We start from the raw sequence: 22,622 nt of genomic DNA, 5'->3' as shown, positions 1-22,622 counted from the left end.
GCACGAAGTAGGATGATAACTTGGGACAACATAAAACCACCCCACAAAGAATTTGGAAAAAGGTAGATGTAAGCAATGTTAAAAATATCGGCATTGGTGGAAATATCAATAGGCAAATTCGTGAAAATATCAATGAATATATTGTATATCGATATTGATTGTCTTTGATGAAAATGATGGAAATTTGCTCACAAACATAGAAATTTAAATTTATTTTTTAGGGAATGTCATATGAAGCCACAATACACGTATGAATCAAGAATTAATGATTAGATATTGTGTAAACAATAAGTATGTGATATGTGAGAAGAAAAACTTCCTTATAATGACAAGTAATAAAATAAAGCATTTCACTAGAAAAAATAAATTATAATAACTTAATTGAAATTTTCGTCATGAAAGCAGTACAAGTTTTATTGAAGTAAACTAAAACCATAAAGAAAGAAATGAAAAAAAATAAAAAAATGCATAGGCTCATAGATATTTCCTGAAAATATCGAGGAAATTGACTGATTTTCAGAAATATCGTGGATATGGGGTGAAGTCTAAACTTCACCCCCTCTTTCCATATCGTTCCCTGAGTTTATAATATTTTCGTAGAAATATCGATCATATCCAGGATATTTCAAACACCGGATGTAAGGCAATGTACTTGCCTACTTGCACATTGATCTCTTTCTCATATATTAGAATTAGAGCAGTTTAAAATATTGATTGTTGGAAATAGTTTTGGGCCTTTACATTTGCAAACTCGGACCCATGTGAAAATTTTCAGTTTATTTGGTCTTCAATTGAGTAACCCAGGCCCAAATTGAAGACATGGGCTAAGATTTAATTTATTTTTTGTTTTTTTGCTTTTGTTTTTTGTTTTTTTGTTTTTTAATTTTAATGTGTAAAGAACACCAAACTGCAAAAACCCTCTTTGTCTCTGCAGCTGCTTCTCTACCTTATCTTCTTCTTCTTCCCCAGACTCCCCCAACAATGCCGGACCAAGACTCGCCCAAACCCACTGAATCCCAACTCAAGAACCAAAAATCCGACTCGAATTCCGACCCAGATGAGGAAAAAGCAAATCTCTCCTCCGACGACGACTCAGAGTCTGAGTACGACTCCGACGAGTCGTCCGAGTACGAAGGAGATGGAGGTGGTGGCGGCCCAGATGGCGGTGAAGCGGATGATTCACTCAAGTACATCCGACCCGGTGAAGATATTCCCGAGGCCGATAATACACCCGAGGTGAACATGAAGCTCTTCTCTCAGGTGCTCCAGGGGAAGAGAGTGAGGAGAAGGCAGGACGAGGAGGACGAAAGCTATGTCTTTTATGAGGACCTTTTCGATTTTCCAGAGGACCCGGAGAATTGGAGGGAGGAGGACTTGAAGGAGTTATGGGGGGACGCTCCGTTGGAGATGACCAACCCCGGGTGGGACCCGGTTTGGGCTGATGAGGAAGAGTGGGACATTGTCCGGGAGGAGATTAAGGCCGGCAAGGACCCTCCAATTGCCCCGTTTTATGTCCCGTACCGGAAGCCTTACCCAGCTATACCGGATGACCACTATGACATTTCCAATCCCAAGGCTGTGATTGAGGAAATGGATAGGATTGAGGAGTTTCTCAAATGGGTTAGCTATGTTTTCGAAGATGGAAGCACGTATGTTTTTTTAATGTTCATTCTCTACATTCCTGCAAAGATCGTATTTTTACTCCGTTTATGTTAAAAGTTGTTGCTTTTTGGTGTTTTAACTTATCATGTTTCTTATCACATTATGCTATGATGGTCTTTGTTGAAGGTATGAGGGCACTGTCTGGGATGACTTGGCTCATGGGAAAGGAGTCTACGTTGCCGAGCAGGGACTTGTCAGGTTTGTATATAATTTACTAATTTCAGTTGTGACTCTTATATGTCGACGACTATCTTGGACATCTTTAAAATGGCTAGAAGAGAATGATGAAATGACACAGATATGTGAAAGAAAGATGGGCTGAGCGAACGTATCTTTCTTTATTTTGTTTTGATGGGGCGTATGACGGGATGGTGAGTATTTTGACATTTGCATCCTAGGGTGTGGTGGACAAAGCTTGTATCAAAGAGTTTATGCAGGACATATAGTCTACTCTATCACTATGGTTCTTTTCCGTCAGGTTAGAGTAGTTTTCAAGTTCAATATATTAGAAAAAAATAAATAGATAAATGGGCATTGTTACTTTTGCCTTGTCTGAGGCCCCCACCCTGTTTATGTTTATCTAAGTTTATTAATTTGGCTAGCTTGCAATTAGTTCATTCTTTTTATGTGAGAAATAAAATTTCATATCCTTTTTGTAGGTATGAAGGTGAATGGCTTCAAAATAACATGGAGGGTCATGGGGTTGTTGAAGTTGATATACCTGATATAGAGCCTATTCCAGGTTCCAAGTAAGTTTATTATCCCTATATATATATGTGCCCTGGTATATCATGGCAGTTGGTTCTTTAAGAATTTTTTTCTGTGCAGTATAAACTAATTGAGGTACTTGTTACCCTCTTGTAAGGCTTGAAGCGCAAATGCGTGCTGAAGGGCACATAATATCAAGAGATTATATGACCCCAGAAGATAAGAAATGGCTGGAGATGGATATTGAAGACAGCATTCTTCTAGCAGGTGGGCAGACTGAAGTACCGTTTTATGAAAGTGAAGAGTGGATCAGACAATTTGGGAGGAAACCGTAAGTTATAGGCTGCTATGTTACATTGGTTGTAATAGGATTGTTTTTTGATGAATTCTGTGTAATATTAATGATTTGATTTATTTAAGATTGTAAGATGTGGTTAGTTTTTCAATATGTAATCCTGATATGGCTATTTGTATGGATTATCAAGTAAAATCAAGTGAGATAGTTGGTCAATGGGCTTGAGTTCCTAAAGTGGTGTCGTATTGACTAAGATACCACTTCCCCTTCTTTAGTAGCCAACCCGTAGGATCTTATTTTGATGGTATCAAGAATGTCAGAACAAGCCACCAGCAAATATCTGGTGCTGAAATAGTCCCATACAGTCTAGATGTGAGTATAGAGTAGCTAGCTTTTGGCATATATACCTTTTTGCCAATCAGAAGAGGTGAAATGGGCCTGAGGGCTTGTAATTTATAATTTTCATTTACCATTTATCAAGCCATTTGCAAATTTTACTGTACAGCTGTACAGGATATAAATAGGTATTCTTTTTCTGAAACTGGTTTTGTGATTTTATCTAATGATGTTTCTTTGTCAGGGAGAAAGGTCGATATCGTTATGCTGGTCAGTGGAAGCATGCCAGAATGCATGGATGTGGGGTATATGAAATCAACGAGCGTACCATTTATGTAGGTGCATGAAATTTAAGCCATTTCTTTTAAAAAATTCACTGAACACATAGAGTAAGCTTTAAGATATGGAAGAAGTCAAAAGAGTGGAGAATTATTGCCTCTTATCAAGTACAATTGGAGACCTTTTCCTGTTGTTTGTCACAATAAAATACACATAAGCAACATCCAAGAAATTAGGTTAAACCATGTATGGGGTAGTAAGACATATTATTCTCTAGAAAGAGGGTTGTTGAGATTCAAGACATGGCTAGTTGATTTGGAAAAAAATAGCTTTAATACCAAAACTGATGTACCGGTATAAATGCTTTGCTTTCTTTTATGAACTTCAGTACTGTAAGTTTTCAGTGATGCATCATTAGTTAGTTTTATATTTCTTCAAGTTTCATTTTCAGTTTTTATATTTTAGAGAATATCTATAGCTTCCCTTGACCTATAATGATACTGGTATGACTATTCCTATTCCTGTGAATTGAGACCACCCATGTTTCCATAAAACATTGATACTTTTTCTTATTGTTTTCTGCTACTTCTAATCCTAATATGATATAGACTCCGTCTCCCAATCTACGAGTTGTAGACCAAGTTGTAAACTACCCTAGGGCTTCGTAATAACTTAATAACATCTCTTAACTCAAAATTAGATCCCTAGGTTACAACGACAGCCTATCTCTAATAATTGTGGGAAAGTGGGAAATCCCAGTATACTCTTTAGCAATAAAGGATGCTTGTAGAGGATGCCAGTGAAAAAAGTTTACGGTGGAAAGAAATCAAATGACCTGTAGGGCATGCCAAGAATTTCCAGCACCAAATAATGTGAAAGTTTTGCCCTTGTTTGCATTCCTCAGTGTATAACAGCTTGATACTATATTATGGTTATTGAGTTAAGGTACTTTACCTTCTATTTGCATGCAGGGCCGGTTCTATTTTGGGGAGTTAGTGGAGGATGATACTGGTTGTGATGAGGATGTATCAGCGGTAAAAATATATGTTCATTCTTTGATGTATTATACAGAGGCGAAAGTTACCATCTGTGTGAAGATTTCTCTAATGTGTTGGTTGCTTTCAGATGCACGCGGGTATTGCAGAAGTGGCTGCTGCTAAGGCTCGGATGTTTGTGAACAAGCCTGATGGAAGTATGTTTTTAATACCAATAATTGCCTTCCATAAAATTAAATTGTGAATTGTTGTATCTTGTAGAAACTGAAAATTTGTACTCAACTTTATTGTTGGACGTTTCTGGCCAGAGGTTAATTAAATATGCACTAAAACATATACCATCATCGTCAGGAATATGGCCTACATATTTTAGTATATTTATTCACAGATTTAGGTGTAAAAGTGTCCATATAGACAGTATTTGAGGACATTGACCAAAAAAAATGATAGCATTTCAGTATGCTATGGAATGTACATGTTACTTTTACCGAAGAGATACCAATAGTTCTTCAACACCCCATATAGGTTTGCATACATTTAGTTGTGTTGGAATACAGCCCTTCTTGGGGCCTTGCTCCATTTATTATTAATATTTTTTGATAATCTGGCTCTCAGAAAATGCAGATTTAGTTGATTTTGTAGATTACGTACATAGGAACTTTGAACTTTGAATGACTATTATAAATGCTTGCATCATGTAGATCTGGTTTATACCATAAGATCCGTTCAGCTTTTGTAGACTCTGATTTCTCCTTTGTTCATGACAATGGAATTTCTTTTCTTTTAAAGTGGTTAGGGAGGAAAGGGGACCTTATGGTGATCCTCAACATCCCTACTTTTATGAAGATGATGATGTTTGGATGGCACCAGGCTTCATAAACCAATTTTATGAAGTAAGTTATCATCAATTGTTTATGGCTGGTAAAATTTTTCACGTAACAAAAAATGGAAGTAAATCAATATACTTAATTAGTCAGGAAATTGATTGATCAGGTTTAAGAAGTTGAGCATGTAATACTTCTTTTCTCATAGAAAAGTATTTATACTTCTTTGTCAGGTACCTGATTATTGGAAAACGTATGTGCATGAGGTCGATGAAGAAAGGGAAATGTGGTTGAACTCCTTCTATAAAGCTCCACTGAGGATACCCATGCCTGCTGAGCTTGAATACTGGTGGTCAAAGGGTATTAATTTCATCATCCATAGACATACGCCCTCTTCATCTCGCATTCATTCAAAAAATTTGCTCTGCACATCCACCCATACATGAATTTCTTTTTCCTTCTTTCTCCGAAGTAAGAAGCAGAATGTTAGGGATCTTCCGGACATACGACAAACTCAATTTTATGAACCCTTTTATCCTTCCATTGTAAAATTTGATAGGTGTCACCTGTCCACATAAGCCATTGGCTTCATCAAATTCCGTTTAGTTTTGTGCTTCTCTGAATATAAATGCGTGGTTTGGTCTTCCACCAAAAAGGACAAAGTTAAGTTGCCTACTAGTACTAATTTATGTTACATTTGCTTGATCAGATGAAACTCCAGAATTTGTTCTTCTTAACAAGGAACCAGAGCCTGATCCTGAAGACCCATCGAAGCTTGTATATACTGAAGATCCCATAATCCTACACACACGAACTGGACGGTTAATCAACTATATCAATGATGAAAAATATGGGGTGCGCTTGTTTTGGCAGCCGCTTCTGAAAGATGGGGAAGAGGTGGACCCAAAAAAGGTGGAGTTCCTTCCCCTTGGTTTTGATGATTTCTATGGAAGGAATGTTGGTGTGAAGAAGAAAAATTTATGGATGCGTGTGGTATCAGCAGTGGAAAATGCATGCAAGCCCGTTCTTGAAAAAGTAGAGAAATGGACTGAAGAGAAGAGGAAAGCCAGTGAGGTGAAGTTGAAGTTGATTGAAAAAGAACTTGAACTTGTAGAGGCTGAGTTGTGCCTGGAAGAGGTAATTGAGGATATGGATGAGGAGTTAAAGATGAGAGAGAAAGAGGAAGAGAAGGCGGAAATGAGTTTGCAGGAGGAAGAAGATACTTCTGCTGCATCGGCAAAGCAAGATGAGAAACCCTTAGTTGAAGAGGATGAAGAGGACGAGGACGAGGAAGAGGAAGAGGAAGATGAGGATGATGTTGCGCCATCAAGTTTTGGGTCTGCAACTGCAGATCAAGATGCAACTAAAAATGGCCAGAAGGGAAACAAACCTGGGAAATCTCCATTTTCTTCATCTTCATTGGCATTTGCTTCATGTAGCCTTGTCTCTGGAGTGAGTTCTGAACTTTTCTTTTACAACATATTTCTTGAATTTCACTTCATTAAAATGTTGCTATAAGTCAGCGTTATTAAATAGAATATCTTGTGATGTTAAGACATATATATGCTATACAATGCCTTAGATTACCAAAAATGAAAACCATAGCCAATCAATATATTAGCTCGGTTGGTAGGAAAGTTTATATTGTGGTAGTTCAAATGATGTGATGGTTTTGAATAAAATCAGCATCTTTTCCTTTCCTCATAGCCAAGCAACTTTGTAAAATTTTTGGATTGGCAATCATAGACTTATATGTTACTGCATCAGGTTTGTATTTATATTATTTAATAAGGATTTGGTATGCTTGGGTGAAAAGCTTGTGTGTAGTGTCCTCTTAATGATTAGTTGTGCTGTATACTATTTGATGGATGAGTCATGACGATTAGATTTCTAAACTCATTAATCCCCTTCTGTAGAGGCTTGACTTGTCTTTTGTATCTAGTTAGAGCTGATGACGGTTTATATTTGCATTAAGGATTTAGACTGTTGAACTTGCTTGCTTTCATGATTGAAACAAGAACTCTGCTTGTTTATATGAACTACAGACTTTGACATCTTTCCATGTGAAATATGCTTCTATGCAATTAATCACTATTCCTTGCCAAGAAGAATTTTGATAGCATACACAAGTGATGTATAAGTTGGTACAATGAGTTAATTAGTCAATACAAAGTATGTAATTAAAGCGTAGGTTATACTTACAAATGAGATAACCATGGATCTGTTTTCTTGTGAATTAAGAGTTTTAAAAAGTTTAAATTTTCAGAATACCATAAATCTGGGTGTGTGCATCTATTGATGTGCAGTTATTATGGTAGTTCAGATTTAAAATTTCACTTAACCGAATGATTTTTTTACTTATGGGAGCTTATTTATATATCCGTCAAGTAGTTACAACTTATGGTAGTCCTTCAAAAGTTAGGCAATGTCTAATGGATTTGATCATCAACACTGTCACCTTCTAATCCATCTTGTTTGTCTGAAATAAGTTAGAAGGGTTGAGGGCACTCTGAATGATGCCAACGGCATTTATTTTATATTACCCTGCATTAGTCATGATAATACTCCGTATTTGAAAGCAGATGCTGGTGATTGACACATAAAATGTCAAGACTTTTAATCGGTATATCAGCTGGTGTTTTGAATATTTTTGTAACATATCCAACAGACAGTGCCCTGTTGTCAGAGAATGCAGTTTGAGTGATGCCTGTCAATTTGAACTAGTTCTTACGACTTTTTGTTGTTGTGCAGGTTCCATCCAGGCTACAACAAGCATTTTTGTCCTGGAAAAAGAGTAGAGCAATGCTGAACACAACTATTCCCTCGTGCAATGACGCCTCTAGTTGCCCCTCAGCTGATTCAGTCAGTTTCCCTCCGGTGGTTGGTCGAAAAGTAAACTTGAAAGCCACTAGTCAAAGACAGTTGAACTGCGAAGCCAAAATCTCCTCAAATGGGAGGCTATCTCGGATGCGGCCCATATCTCAATTATGCTCATCTCATGCAACATCTATGGATACCAGAATAAGCTCAAAAGAAATGAGATCAAGAAACTGTAGTTGGCCGCATGTAGCGCAAGGGAGGGAACCATACAGCGTTTTGTCGCTTCACACCCCAGTGCGTTGTTTGAACCCGTATGAAGAAACTATGCATGGCGAGCCGCCGCTATCTCCCTTGTTAACATAATACTTGTACTCTAAGGGTCAATTTTGTAAGCAGCACATTCTTTTTCCAGCTTAAATTTCATGTATAAACTCGAGGCTCTCCCTCCAAATCCAACCAAGAGACAAATAAAGGTGAGGATGACTTGAGTTTGGGTTTGAATGCCTTTTAGGTGTTGTGAAGAGGGCCTATGTAGCGACATTGTTACCGTTATTGTATTTTTGTAATTCTCAGTATCGTTGTACGTTGTATTTTAGGTTAATAATAATATGGAGGATGTTTAGTGTAACTATAGTTTCTCCTGGGCTCCAAAAAATTTGCATTTCCTGGGATCGTCTCATATTTATGACTCGTAGAACGCATACAGTATATTGCAAAAGGTTTCGTAAAAATTGTAAGAAAAATTTAAAGGTATGTTTAGTATCTTATTCAAAAAATTTAATCATTTCTCAAAACTTATCATAAGAACATCTCTTAAAAATAATTTACTTTAAAACGCAAAAACTCGTTTCAAATGAGATTTAAAATGTTTAGATCTTAAAATTTAAACTGAACAAAGATAGGGGGTCGCAAAAAAATGAGAAAGAACATAGAGGACCCTAAGAGATGGAGAGGAGGAGAGAGAGAAATAAGAGAGAATTGAAAGAGCGGATTAAAGGAGAGAGAAAGAAGAAAAAACAGAAAGAGAGAGAGAGAGAGAGAGAGAGAGATGCGAGGGGATGAGAGGGAAAAGAAAAGAGTGAGCTTTAATTTTAAAAACTCTAAAAAATCATTTTTGGTGTTTTTAGAGAATATGCTATATTTCTAGGTTAGTCTTGAATTTATTTTTTGAAAACAGTCATACCAAACAAATTTTTAATGCCTAAAACTTGAAAAAGTGTTTTGAGTTTAAAAAATTGAATTAAAATGGAGTACCAAACAAGCTTTAAACATTTTACATTTTTTTTACTTTCTTGAGGAAAACTCTTTGTGACTCTCCCATCATGTCACACCCAAATGAGGAGAGAGAGATAATTACAAATATATAGTTGTGTTACACCAAAATCACTATCGCATTTTCAATTGAAATGACGCATATGAAAAGTGTTGATAACATTTTACTAATAAAACTCACATAAATTTGAGAGTGAAGAAAAGAAAGGATTTCAAATGTTGCACCATTTTCAAATCCATCCTTTACTCAAAGAAGAATTTGTATACGAAAGTAGTTTTGAAGTCAAATTAAGCCCCCAATAAGTTGTAAATATTCTCATCCTAACTTGATGTGTATGTGCTCACCTAAAGTTTGGTGAATGCAGAAATGTCACAGCCCAGCTAGCTACCTGCGATTACTTGTTATTGACTATTAAAAATGGCGGCAGCATGAGTATTCTTACACGGCTGCGTTTTGTTTTTAATCGAAATTAAGTACAAATTTAATTAGGATCAAATCAAAAGTGGTCGTAAAGATGGTGACTTTTCTAAAAGTAAGTCTTTAAGTCCAAATTCTTCAAGCATGAAGACTTGCAAGGCTAGATTAACTGAACTTGAATTTATTGGTTTAACATCGTTCTTAAATCTTCATTAGTATAGTTTTGTATTAAACTAATATTTATTAGTATAATTTTAGTTTTTAAAGAGAGATGCATTCAATTATTTGTTCAATGTATTATGTATCAGATTTAGAACATTTAAAATGAATTTTTTTTAGTATATCGATATTTTTACACCAAAAGAGAAAAGTTTGGCTAAGTCACACAATGAACAACCTAATTTGGTGTCGAATTCGTCATTCATGAGATTCAAACCTAAGACATCTCACTTCCAAGTGAAGATGAATACCACCATATCATAGTACTGAATGACCATTTGAAATGAATTTTTGGTAGAAACAAACACACTAATTAGGATTATTTTTTTAATATGAATGATATTAGAGAAAGAGGAGGTACCGAACATAGGACCTTCCAAGGGTATGCCCATAATAATTTTATTAGTTGCATCTCTCTTGTAATGAGATTCTTCTTTGTTATTTATTAGGATGTGAGCATCCAATTTTTAAATTCTAAAAACAATTGGTAATATGAGAAATAAATTCAAGGGATTTAAACTCTAAGCAGTCTTCACTTATCAAATATGACATCATTTAAGCCTAACACACAAAAAAAAAAAAAAAGGCAATATGGAAAGATTAGGTTTTTCTAATACATAAATATAGCCTTTGTTGAACAGAATACATAGATTGTTTATAGAATAATATTAATGATATAAACCCATAACACTAGTTTCTTAAATTGTAACTACTAATATTTGTCATTTAGTACTACAGTTTAGTGGTTTTAGGTTCGATTCTCACTAAAGGAGATTTTGAACTGTACATTATTGCTAGCCCATCACCTTTCTTTAATATAGATAATATCGTTTGTTCAAAAAAAAAAAATCTACTAATATCTTATCTTCGGAATTATGATTTAGACAAAAAAATATATCAAAATCTTAAGTAATATTTCAATCTTAATGAAATAAATGTGTTACAGTATTAATTATATGTTCGAGTACCAAATACTTTGGAGCGTCTTAGTTATTACTTGTTACTTGTAACGACTGAATGTTTTCATGAAATTACTTGTCCCATGCTCTTAATTAGCCAAAGTATTATTTATAGAGCATTTACGATTTACTTAATTACTTTCAATAGAAACAAGTTCGCATCCAACATATTAGAGCTTTCAACATTACAAGCAAATCTTTCCATATATGACATGCTTCAAACTTGCAGTCATCATATTGCATGCACTATAACATACACGTCTCATATAATTAAATAAGATAACTTAATTAAAAGTATATTTTTTTATTTGAAGTTTTAGGATGATTCTCCATCCTTCGACGCGTGGTTGTATAAAACTAAATAAAACTAGCATATGGGCACACACAAAGTGTGTGAGAAATTTTTTTATTTTTGTTTTTGAAATAGAAGGAAAGAGGAAGAGAGTGATAGTCTGATAGAGAATGTGGGAGTGGTAAGTTTTTTTTTTTTTAATTTTTTAATTTTTAATTTTTTTTAATTAGAGATATGTTAGGATTACATGTAGGTGAGGCTTTGAAAAAAAAAACAGCAAAATTTGGTTATGTGAAATTACATTTCAGCCCCACACTTCTTATTCATGTTTTGTTTTAATTAGAGGGTTAAACTGGTAATTTCATAGGATTTTTGGTTGACAATGAGTGTTTTATTAATTAGTAGAGATAAAGGGAGGCTTTGGATGCAGTCCCTAGCAGTTCATATTTTATGACTGAAACCTTATTGGTTTTCATTTTTTTATCAAAGTATCTAACATTAATACAATAATGTATTTCTAAGTAGATTATTATATTTTTTAAATTAAAAAAATGATATTTGTAGTTGTTTATATTAATGAGATTTTAAATAAAACTTATAATTTGTGGAATTAAAAATATTAAATGATAAATTATGCTCTCCAATATATTGTATGTATGTATAAACTTGGGTACATTCATCAAAATTAACCAAAAAAATATTGTAACAAAACATGAGTACATTTTTCAAAAAAAAAAAGATATTAAGCTTGATAACATTATTAAATTTCTTCAATTAAACTTGACATTGATATATTCTCAAATCAACGAAATAGAATGTACCTATGTTAGTTAAAAAAAATAGATTAAAAATAGAATGAATTTTATATAAAAAAAAGGCACATTTTATAGTAAAAATGATATATTTTACATATAACAAATTGATATATTTTTGAATGAGTACATTTAAGATTTAAAAAAATTACAAAAATTATAAGAATGGGTACAATTAAGATTTAAAAATTAAAAGTCTTTTTATAAAAAAAATTAATGGGTGCAAACTTATTCATATTTATTTTTCTATTATAGAAATATTTTGAATTGAAAATTAATTAGGAGTTTAATAAGGGTGAGAGTATTAAAATTCTAAACCAACTACTAATTTTTATTTTGAAAATTATGTAACTTACATATAAATTCATTAACACATTAATACTAGGAACTTTGATCAAAATCTGAAAATTACTAAGATTTCAGTCAATGAACATTAGTAATTAGGAACCGAACACTAATTTTTTCTAAAATAAAGAAAGAAAAGCATGTCCAAGCACGGCACCGTGAGTCAATGACCAATTATCTATACCAATATCCTGCCAAACAAAGCCAAATACATAACAAGAAGAAAATTAAGCCAATTCCACAAGAAGTAAAATGGTTGAATTTGTCCAATGACACAAAAACTGGTCGGCATTCATGCATGCGTGGTCATGCATAAGTGTGACGTCGAGAGAGAGGAGATGAATTTGCATGCCACGGATAAAACATTACGGTAAAATTCTATGTTCATATAATAAAAATATGTATAAGTTTTTATTCATATATCTTTGTATTACTGACATAGGATACCACATAAATGTGTACTAGTACCATGTAAATTATTCTCGAGACATAGAGATAAAGAATTATTGTGGCAGCCGGCAATAATAGAGCCAAAGCTGATCCATATGGACATGTTGATCCACTTTGGAAGTGAATAATGAGCGAGTCCAAGTGTATGGACTTATAGATTAGACTCTTGCATTGCAATTTACATGCATGTATATATCTCAAGACTGCGACTTCGACGTGGCCCCTTTCGCTCACATGTTTTGCTTGCTTAGCATACCTTATATATGGCTAGCTGTCTAGATAGACCAACCTGCACCAGTGATGCCTCCCTTCTATTTCTTGTCTTCTTTTCTTTCATCAATCACTTTGGTGGATATCGCCTACCCTAGATAAACAATCATGTGGTTATTAAAAGAAAAATATATATGGTTATTAGGGGAAAGGAATCCCCATTTTTTTTAACTTACAGTACCCACACCACATCAAACTTCAACCATTCGAACCGTCTATTTTTCAAGTTGCATAATCCTTGCAAAATATTAGCCAAATTGGAAATATTTGAGGGATCTAATTGAGTTTAAAGAAATTTATGAACACTCTGTGTTGGAGATATGTCAACAATCTGTGATAAATTTATATATGCTAATAATAAATGCGAATAAATATATTTCAGAGAATAAACAAGATGAAATATTATTTAAGCAGAATCGAAATACTAGACTTCTGGCGAATTTGTTTGTGGTACTCTCAATATGCTTGGTATATAAGAATTGATGATTTTCAGTGAGAGGAATGATATGCAGATGTATGTATTTATAGTGAGCATATGTTTGTTCGCAACAAACATGTTTTTGGGAGGCGACTGTTCAACGCAAAGGGTGCGTTGCTCCATTTGTTTCTCAGATATGTTCATACACTCTCAGACTTCATTTGAAAGGATGAGTCTTTTCATAAAAAATAATTTCATTAAATTCAAAATTAATTAAAAATAATTAATTAAAGAATTTAATTTTCAGAGCCCCAAGGCACATTAAGTATCAATTAATTAGTACACTTTAAAGCCCAACCCCAAGGGTGAGCCCAATTTCATTCTCCATGGACCATCACTCCAATCACTATATAAGGGATAAAGCCTTATAGAGTGAGGAAACATTTTGGGAATGACCAATGTGGGACAATTAAATTTATACTCAAAATTTCCAACACTGTGTTCTAAGAAACATTAAATTTCATCGTGACAATTAAATTGACAAATGGTTTTGGATTAAATTGAATTTTTGGATAGATGATTTATGAAATGAAACTTACATAATAGATAGTTTGAATTGTTAAAGTTCGATGTAGAATGAGTCCCACAACTTATTCCCATTTTTTGAAAGAAAATGAAGATCTCTTTCCTTGAAGGCTATATATATTATTTGAATTTATCATGATTCAAGACCAATTAATCAAATAGAAACGGATGGAATAAGAAAATCATTTCGTTGTAGTGTATGGAATCAAGCACCAACTTATCAAGAGTTGTCTTTGACATTTCGGAGACACTCTGCAAGTTTTATTAATGGGCCCTTCTTAAGTAATTTTTTTTAATAGTTCGGATTATTCAATAGTACGGAAAATGAACAATCAAAATATGTAATCCAAAATATTGAAGATTTACCCCTTCTAAAGATGGTATTTGAAGAATTTTTTTTAAGACAATATATTCAAGCCAAATTCAACAAACAATCAAAATTTGAGCTTAATATGTTCATATGAAAATATATAAGAGGATGAAATTTTTTGGAGATCATCAATGGATGGGATCTAACCAAAACAATACATATTTATCATATGAAAGTTTGTTACCAATATATAAATCACGTGAGTCTTCATAGCATAAAAAGGTCGTACCCAGTGCACAAGGCTCCCGCTTTACGCAGGGTCTGGGAGAGGTGAATGTCGGCTAGCCTTACCCCCATTTTATTGAGAGGCTGCTCCCAAGTCTCGAACCCGAGACCTACCGCTCATGGGCGAAGGCACTTGCCATCGCACCAAGTGCGACCTCTTGAGTCTTCATAGCATAGAGTAACAAAAATTATATTAGAAAAAAATGGAAAATATATTTTGGTCAGCTCGATAAGATGACATGATCTTATCCCTTTGAAGAAGTAAGTTCATAAGAAAAGCCAAAAAGAAAAGGTCTCTAGAAATTGATCGATCCCCCAAATGATATCAACTCTATCAAAGGAAGAAAATGAAAGGAGTATATATATATGAAGAACCTACTTATTTATAGAAAGAAAGAGCAATAGTCAAATCTATATTGCGTTGCGTGCATGTAATCACTTTCCATAAAATATGGATCAAATGAATTTAAAAAGAATGCGACGGATGATAGAAGCACATAAAGTCACATAAAAGAATGATTTACATTAACTAGCTGGTGAACCTCATCATCATACTTGAGTTTTGCAACGTATTCTTGAGTTTTGTTTTTTTTTTTTAAATGATAATGGTGTTTCAATTTTGATTGATCATCACAAATAAATATAAGGGTGCTTATTAGGTATGTTGCTTTAGTGATCAACAAATTCATCTTAAGTAAATTTACACAAAAAAGTAATTAATTAAAACTACTACACGGTCACTACAAGGACAGGTCCACTAATACAAATTCATCACAAGAATGATAGAAGCAACAAACCTCATCACAAGAACGATAGATGCAACAAACCTATACTAGTGCACACACTGATCTTCACTGATGAGTGAGGCCACACAAAGTCGTCGCTGGAGAGTGAGACCATATAAAGTCATTACTGAAAGGCGAAACCACATAAAGTCACCACTAAAAGTTGAGACCACATCAAGCCGCCATTCAAAGGTGAGACCACATCACCCGCAAATGTGGTACAAACAAACCATAAAGGGGTTAATTGACTGATGTAAAATAGTTTAAGGTGTTAATTTACCAAAAAAGTAGTTCAGGGCACTTTTAATTGAATCAATAGTTCAGGGATGTCAAACGACAATTTACTCTTGTAAAAACCATGTCATTATAAATCATATTCCAACATAATGGTATTAACTACTTTCCACTTATAAATAGAGAAACCTATATTCTACTTCTATGAATGACCAGTTGAATATCTAACTATAGTTAGCTCATTATTTGATCCGGTCTAAACCCCCTACCCTAATACCATTGTATAAAAAGATTTTTATATTTGTAGAGATGGTTTATTAAAATTGCATAGTCGGAGGGTTACGAGGAATTGTCGTTTTTAAAAAACTGAGGCATCGTTCAGTGGCTTGGATCACATTGAACTTTATATTTCAAATGGGATAAGGCAAGGATTGGAGTGGAAATGATGAGATTCATGTCTAGTGTTTGGTCATTTCACATGCAAGATTCCATAAGCACACGAACATGTGTATATATGATTGAGTTTTCCAATCTTTGGAAAGATGAACTACCATGACGAAACCAACAACTGATTTCTTTTTCAAAAAAAAAAAAAAAAAGACTTATTAATCATTCTTTTATGTGATACTCGTTCTCCTATTAGTCAAATCATGCAATTTCCCCCTCACCCAGGGGTCCATTTTACTTCTTTTTTCTTTTTTACTTTGTTAGTGACATGTGTTAGCAATTTTTTAAAAATGTACAGCAATTCTAAACTGTCCTAAGTGGCAATGTCAAAATTATCACAAATCTTTTAATCATTCATTTTTCAGTTAACTCCAAAGAAATATAGTCCGTTTTTTAACCATTAGTATATGCCTAACTTAACATCCAATTACGATACTACACTACTATATATTTTAGTAGAAGTGTCAAAACTATCAACAATTATTTGAACTACACACACACACACACATATATATTATTTGCCTACCACTCTAACTACCTTGTATAATGGTACATATAATCTAGTATTTGATGATGTGGTCCAAATCAAACTTGTCCCCAGCTAATGTGTTATGCATCACCCTAAACCTAAAAGCACGCAAGAAAATTCGCGTAACTTGTATGTTGATTAGAAGCATCCTCTTGGGCCACCTCTCACATCTTTTACCAAAAGAATAATAATAATTAGAGAAACTTGTCTCCAGCTATTGTGTTTTTGTGGAGATGGAAAGGTTCTAATAATTCATGTCTTTTCTACACACGGGAGTACGAAAAAAGGATGAGGTTTTAGATTCGATGATCTAAGCTGATGAGTCTGCTTGATTGTGGCCACGCTTAAAATGAATTCTCTCATATCCTCTTCGGGCTCAGAAGGGGTATAGAACCGTGATTTGACACCAGTTGTCCCTCATTAAAAAAAAAAAGGTTTTATTTTCAATTTATTTCTTTACTTTAACACAACTAATGTTATTCTAACAGAAATGTTTAAATTCTAAACACAATGTTGAATCCCACATTGCGGTAGAAAGAGAGAAATTATAGTTTAAGTACTTTAACTCTTCTCTAATTAATACCGTAGTCTTTTATGACAAAAACTTCATATCTGACGGATTATGCTTTAAGTGATTACCAAGTTAGGACAATACTGATATTGTTGAATCTAAACATGTGGCCCGTCTATGTGATAATTCAACACAAAGTAGGACAAATTATTCCATCACGCCAACCACCACTTATAATATTAGTTAATCATATAATTATAAAAACATTTATACTATAATAAATAGGCATTGTAATGCAAGTCATTTTTTTTTTCATTTACTTATGAGATTATCTCCACGACAATACAAGTTTTGTTATTTGGCCAAAATACTATAGTCACGTTAAACGCAACAGAACTATTTTTCTCATAATTTAGAACATCATCTTGTAAAAAGTAAGAAAAGAAAAAAGAGATTCTGTTGATATTTCTTAAGGAAAATGATTTTAGCCGAATCATTTTCGTGCGATCAATTTTCGTTAGACATTATTTATATTTAATTTAAATTTTAAAATTTTAAAATAATTTTTATTGTATGATAAACGATCATGATTACGGTATCTTTAGGATTCCCATAAAATGAATCCAACGATGATCCTTTACCATTTCTCAAGGTTAGGGAATTGTTTAAAATCTACTTCACTTGATGTAATGTTTTCTGGGAAATTAGAACGAGTGGCAACGTTGCACCGACTGTCTGCATTAATTTGTGTGCGACAAAATACATAACTCCACCGTGACCTCAAATGACTCGTTTTGTTTTCTGCCCACACGACCTGATTGGGCCACGTGGCAATTGCATGTCCCCGCCAGCCCAATAGGCCCCTCAGATTTTACCACGTGGACCTCTCTACTCACGCTTCAATTCCACAGAGACTCGAGGATCAATCCTCTGCCATACCGCGGCCCGCCTACCGCTTCTCCTGAAACTTCCACGAAACCACTTAATTTTGACACGTGCTTAAAACTCGAGTGACCATCGTAACCCTAGCATCGCTTACCTACACGTGCTGAGCATGTGAAACTCAAACAACGGTATAGCCGCCTTCCCCGACTGAGCAATGATTAGCTACCTTGACGTCTCACCGTTGCGACACGCTCACCGCCGCACCACTGTCATCCATCCACGTGTTGCATTCTGACAACCGATCTTACCACTAGACGGTTAAAACCGGTAACCCAGCCCACACCGCACACGCAGCTTGGCCGGTTGACCATCAAACTTGAAAATAAAAATAAAATAAAGATAAAGATGAAAAACGTATTTAGCCGATTTCTTACCTAAGCTCGACCTCCAATTGTATCATGGATAATGCTAACTTTGCACTTTAGGTTCAATAATATTTTAACTCATATTTTATTGTTTAAAAATTAAATTTTTTTATGTTTGCTTATCGTCGAACGTTAATTCAAACTAAATTATTATAATTGCTTATTTATTGTCTTAGCCCAGTTTCATTTAATATAAATATATCATCGTATTAAAAAATTGGAACTTTAACGAAACACTTCCGGTCCGGTATTGTTCATTTTAACGAAAAATCACATTTTTATTCTAAATAGTCAATCCTGGTACTATTCACTTACAACACATTTTTGTCATTTTTGTTAAAACTCAAAGTTTTCAAATAATTTTCATTAGTTTTCCTTTAAAAAAATGATGGACTGCTCATTCACATTTCATTTATTTTTCATAATAATAGTAATAATAAAAGAATACTACTGGACATCATTTAATTGAATCATGTCTTAAAGTCAATATATTAGGCATTTTCTAATCATTTCAAATTATTATCCTTGTATAATTACTTCTATATTTTTTATTTACCCAAATTCCTCTTTAAATTATTATAAGTTATTAATTGTTCTGACAATCACCTTTTAAGCCACTTAGTACTACGGTCTAGTTGTATTCCTCTTCACTTATAAGAGAGAGGTCTTAGGTTTGATTTTTATCATATGCGAATTTGAACTACATCATTGATAGTCCGTTATGAGGCTAAACTCACCCCCTCTCCCTTAATGTATATAATATTATTTGTTAAAGAAAAAAAAATCACATTTCAAAAACGCAACAATTATAAATAATATATTTGTAACTTTTCTAGACCAAAAAAATTAAATGCAGTAGCATCGAATTATTAATTTATGATAATTAACAAGTAAATTAGTGGGTGAGATAAATAATATGTTAAGACATTAAAGGCGACAAAAGAAGAAAACTAATTTCAAATTCTTGTTTTATTTCCCAAAGAAAGAAGAATGAGAAATCTTGCCAAAGTTGCTGCATTATGAGATTGAGACCCCTTTAAATTTTTCAAATTCCGAGTCAGACTTTGGTTATATTTTAGAAAGTTACAGGGTGAGACTCTTTATGAATTTTTTGACATTTCACATTTTTTGTACAACATTTTATAATATTGATATAAAAAATAACAGTAAATCGTGAGGTGTCGGAGATAAAATGTGCATCTAAGAAGTTACTAAACTATCTTCAACCCAAATAACTGATAGAAAAACAATCGTAACCCCAATTATATATAATTATAGTCGAAAATTCGGTATATAAAACACCAAAAATACGCTATGTAAAAATTAATCAAATTGCTAACTCGATATTTTTTCCATCACAAAAGAATTCAAGACACGAGAGAAATCCACGAAATAGAAATACTGAAAGAACAAACAAAACGACGCTCCCTCTATTTAACGGGCAATAGCCAGTAACCGGTAACCACGCTAGGAAAATTCGTGTTAATTTCTAGGCTACCCCTTATCTCGTTGCGGGTATAAAACCCATACGAGGGCGGGGGCTGGTTTATCGATCGATCGTGAAGCCTTGTTATCCTCTCTCCACCCTTACGTTATATTCTCGCTTTTGCCCTCCACGGATTTATGGTTATTACGGTTATACCAAGCAGGTTATGATTGCTATCGGCTGCCGGAAACCTGAGAGCCGAAGCTCTTCCCCTGCTCTCGGCTTCCCTCGCCCCAGGTTCTTCCGATACCGCCGCTTGAGGTAACCGGAACGGCGGAACCACTCCACCCGCTCAAAACGAAACGCCACAAAAGTAGTTATTTCCGTTTTCGTCATCGACTGTATTAGTTATTTACGGAAAATGCCGAGCCCGAAGATTTCTAGCCGGAGGGGACAGCCGGAAGAGAAGAACCGCAGGCCGAGACCGCTCTCTGTTCGATCGTCATCGTTCCACGGCCAGTTCACGGATGCGGCGGCGCCGCAGCTTCGGAGGCCCAAAACGGTGCCGGACATGGCGTCGTTCAGGAACGCAGTCGGAACAACGGTGTCGTCGACGGAATTACGGCCAAAGCTGACGAAGCTGCTCCTCAACGTTACGATCCAGGGTAGCGTTGGGGCCGTACAGGTTGTGATGTCGCCGGAATCAAAAGTCGGAGATCTGGTCGCGGCGGCCGTGCGGCAGTACGGCAAGGAAGGTCGCCGTCCAATCTTGCCTTCCGTTGAGCCGTCGTTTTTCGACCTACATTACTCGCAGTTCAGCTTAGAAAGTAAGCGCTTATTATCTTTTCGCTTTATAAATCAACGGCCACCATTTAACTTCGTATATAATTGATTGACACGTGTCCAGCGCGTATTGATTGCGATAATTTTTTGTTGGGCCAGGTTTGGATAGGGAAAAGAAGCTGATGGAGTTGGGATCCAGGAACTTTTTTCTATGCCCAAACGCAATAGCGGTGGGCGGTGGCGGCTGCGGGGGAGCGACGGCGTCGTCCGCTTCGTGTTCGAAAGAGGCGGAGAAAGTTTCACGAACTGGGTTTGCGTGGCTCAAGTTCATGGATTTCTTGTTGTAAATGGGATAATTAGTTTTGGCAAAATTAATTAAGATGTTAATTTTTTTTGCAAAAATGCATGTGGCAGTGTGTGTATATCATATATGTAGGTGGGTAGTGTTCCTTATTAGCAAAACAAAAAGGTATTTTGGTCACTGACTTTAGCCCTCCTTATTTATTCAGTGGCCTCCTATGTGAGTGCACTAAATTACAAAATATTCAAGTTGATGTGCAAAACGTGTATCAAAATTATTATTCTTTTAGGTTTTTTTTTGTTATATATATATATTTTTTAAGAGGACTGAAGTTAAAATCGATTCTCTAGTGACTACAAAAATCTAATTTTTGGGATAGAATGTGTATAATGATTGACAAATGTGTATAGGACGGTGTTATTTACACACTTATTTTTCAGCTATCTAATTGAATGAATTAAAGATGATCAAATAACAAAAATAACAAAGGTTGTGTAGAAGGTAAAAATGAGTGTGAATAGTATCACCCATATGTATAATAGGAAGAGAATTTAGCTTAAGTCTCAAATGTCTATATGATTGACAGACGAGTTTGATACAATCAAATAGAAAGCCCCAAGGGTGACATATTCTAAGAACTCACACTATATGATTGAATAAATCTCTCTCTGTCCGTGCAAGTTGAGGACTCCTTTCCCTTTTCAAACTATGATTCGTGTTATTTATAGAGAGACCTCTTATCAACGATAGAGCAAGATCCATTTTCCATCATATCTAAGGAATCCCTTGGGTATTTGGATATTTTGTTTTCATAAATGATCTAGTCAATCATGAATAATTGGTTGTGTGATCGTAGATATGAAAATACATTTCTCCCTCCGTCGGAACGATAGGAGAGGTCGAAGGGATAAGACAGCTTCACCAAAGTCAAGGTAGTATACAAACCTGAACATTACAGTCAACAACATCCTTCACAACATCAAGGACAAGCCTTTTCTCAAACGGATGAAGCCCTTATGTACTTGAACACCTGGCCAAAAAGCAACCAAACGAGTATTGCTCCTTCCACCAGTGCACAAGTCATACTACTCGGAATTGCCAAACACTGAGGGACCACATTGAAGAGCTCCTTGATCAAGGCCAATACTGAGAGTCCATGAGAAGCAAGGGAGGGGGAAAAGCGAGATGACGGAAAGCCCAAAGATAAGTCTGATAGGTATGAGCTTACCGATAATGAAGATATGAGCATTACAAAGAAGGCAACTAAAAAAGCTTGTGTGTTGCCACTTAGTACTATAGTATAGCGGTATTCCTCTTCATTTGTAAGTGAGAGGTCTTAGGTTCGATTATCACCAAAAGCGAATTTGAACCACATTATTGCTAGCCCATTGTGAGACTACTCCTACTCCCTCTCTTTTAATGTAGATAATATCGTTTTTTTCAAAAAAAAAAAAAAAAAAAAAAAAAAAACCCTTGTGTGTTCAACTTATTAATTAGTTTTTTTGTTCAATGCATATTAATAAGTTCGTAATTTCTTTAAATTCAATCAAGTTTGCTTTTATTCTCAATATTTAGATAAATTAAATACTATTCGAAAAATTTGTTGCAGATTAAGTGTGAGATTGTTTTCCTTGCAATGAATGATTAAGAAAACTAAATCACAGCATAACATAGACAGGATCGAGGATCACAAAATGAAAAGAAATGTGAGATTTGAATCATTTAAAAGTATTAGAGATATA

General features: G+C 34.7%; 2 protein-coding genes and 1 long non-coding RNA gene across 3 annotated transcripts; 2 read left to right on the top strand and 1 right to left on the bottom strand.

Annotated features, from left to right (window-relative positions):
* The first annotated feature begins 887 nt into the window (after positions 1 to 887).
* Positions 888 to 8,547, top strand: LOC103407816 (protein TIC 100). Its single transcript, XM_008346688.4, has 11 exons — positions 888 to 1,649; positions 1,789 to 1,860; positions 2,322 to 2,411; positions 2,528 to 2,701; positions 3,246 to 3,336; positions 4,252 to 4,314; positions 4,406 to 4,472; positions 5,065 to 5,168; positions 5,333 to 5,459; positions 5,809 to 6,551; positions 7,851 to 8,547. Exons 1-11 carry the CDS (start codon positions 889 to 891, stop codon positions 8,280 to 8,282), a joined length of 2,724 nt encoding a protein of 907 aa, XP_008344910.4. The 5' UTR covers position 888; the 3' UTR covers positions 8,283 to 8,547.
* On the bottom strand, positions 5,618 to 6,624 carry LOC108170195 (uncharacterized). The gene is made up of 3 exons (XR_001786563.3): positions 6,490 to 6,624; positions 5,776 to 5,900; positions 5,618 to 5,665 (listed from the first exon to the last, which is right to left on the bottom strand). It is a non-coding gene; the product is annotated as an uncharacterized lncRNA (long non-coding RNA).
* Positions 8,548 to 19,629: 11,082 nt separating the features above from the next.
* On the top strand, positions 19,630 to 21,142 carry LOC103407817 (uncharacterized protein At4g22758-like). The gene is made up of 2 exons (XM_008346690.4): positions 19,630 to 20,623; positions 20,739 to 21,142. Exons 1-2 carry the CDS (start codon positions 20,218 to 20,220, stop codon positions 20,924 to 20,926), a joined length of 594 nt encoding a protein of 197 aa, XP_008344912.1. The 5' UTR covers positions 19,630 to 20,217; the 3' UTR covers positions 20,927 to 21,142.
* The last annotated feature ends 1,480 nt before the right edge of the window (positions 21,143 to 22,622 follow it).

This window comes from Malus domestica, chromosome 03 (genome assembly GCF_042453785.1).
Source record: "Malus domestica chromosome 03, GDT2T_hap1".
NCBI classification, from domain to species: domain Eukaryota; kingdom Viridiplantae; phylum Streptophyta; class Magnoliopsida; order Rosales; family Rosaceae; genus Malus; species Malus domestica.
This window is presented reverse-complemented; position numbering and strand designations above follow the sequence as displayed.

Bases quoted from the DNA above. Each gene is read 5' to 3' on its own strand.
- LOC103407816 (XM_008346688.4), top strand. From the start codon at position 889: ATGTGTAAAGAACACCAAACTGCAAAAACCCTCTTTGTCTCTGCAGCT. The intron at 2,412-2,527 runs GTAAGTTTATTA...CCCTCTTGTAAG, and splicing joins GAGCCTATTCCAGGTTCCAA to GCTTGAAGCGCAAATGCGTG. The intron at 6,552-7,850 runs GTGAGTTCTGAA...GTTGTTGTGCAG, and splicing joins CATGTAGCCTTGTCTCTGGA to GTTCCATCCAGGCTACAACA.
- LOC103407817 (XM_008346690.4), top strand. From the start codon at position 20,218: ATGCCGAGCCCGAAGATTTCTAGCCGGAGGGGACAGCCGGAAGAGAAG. The intron at 20,624-20,738 runs GTAAGCGCTTAT...TTGTTGGGCCAG, and splicing joins CTCGCAGTTCAGCTTAGAAA to GTTTGGATAGGGAAAAGAAG.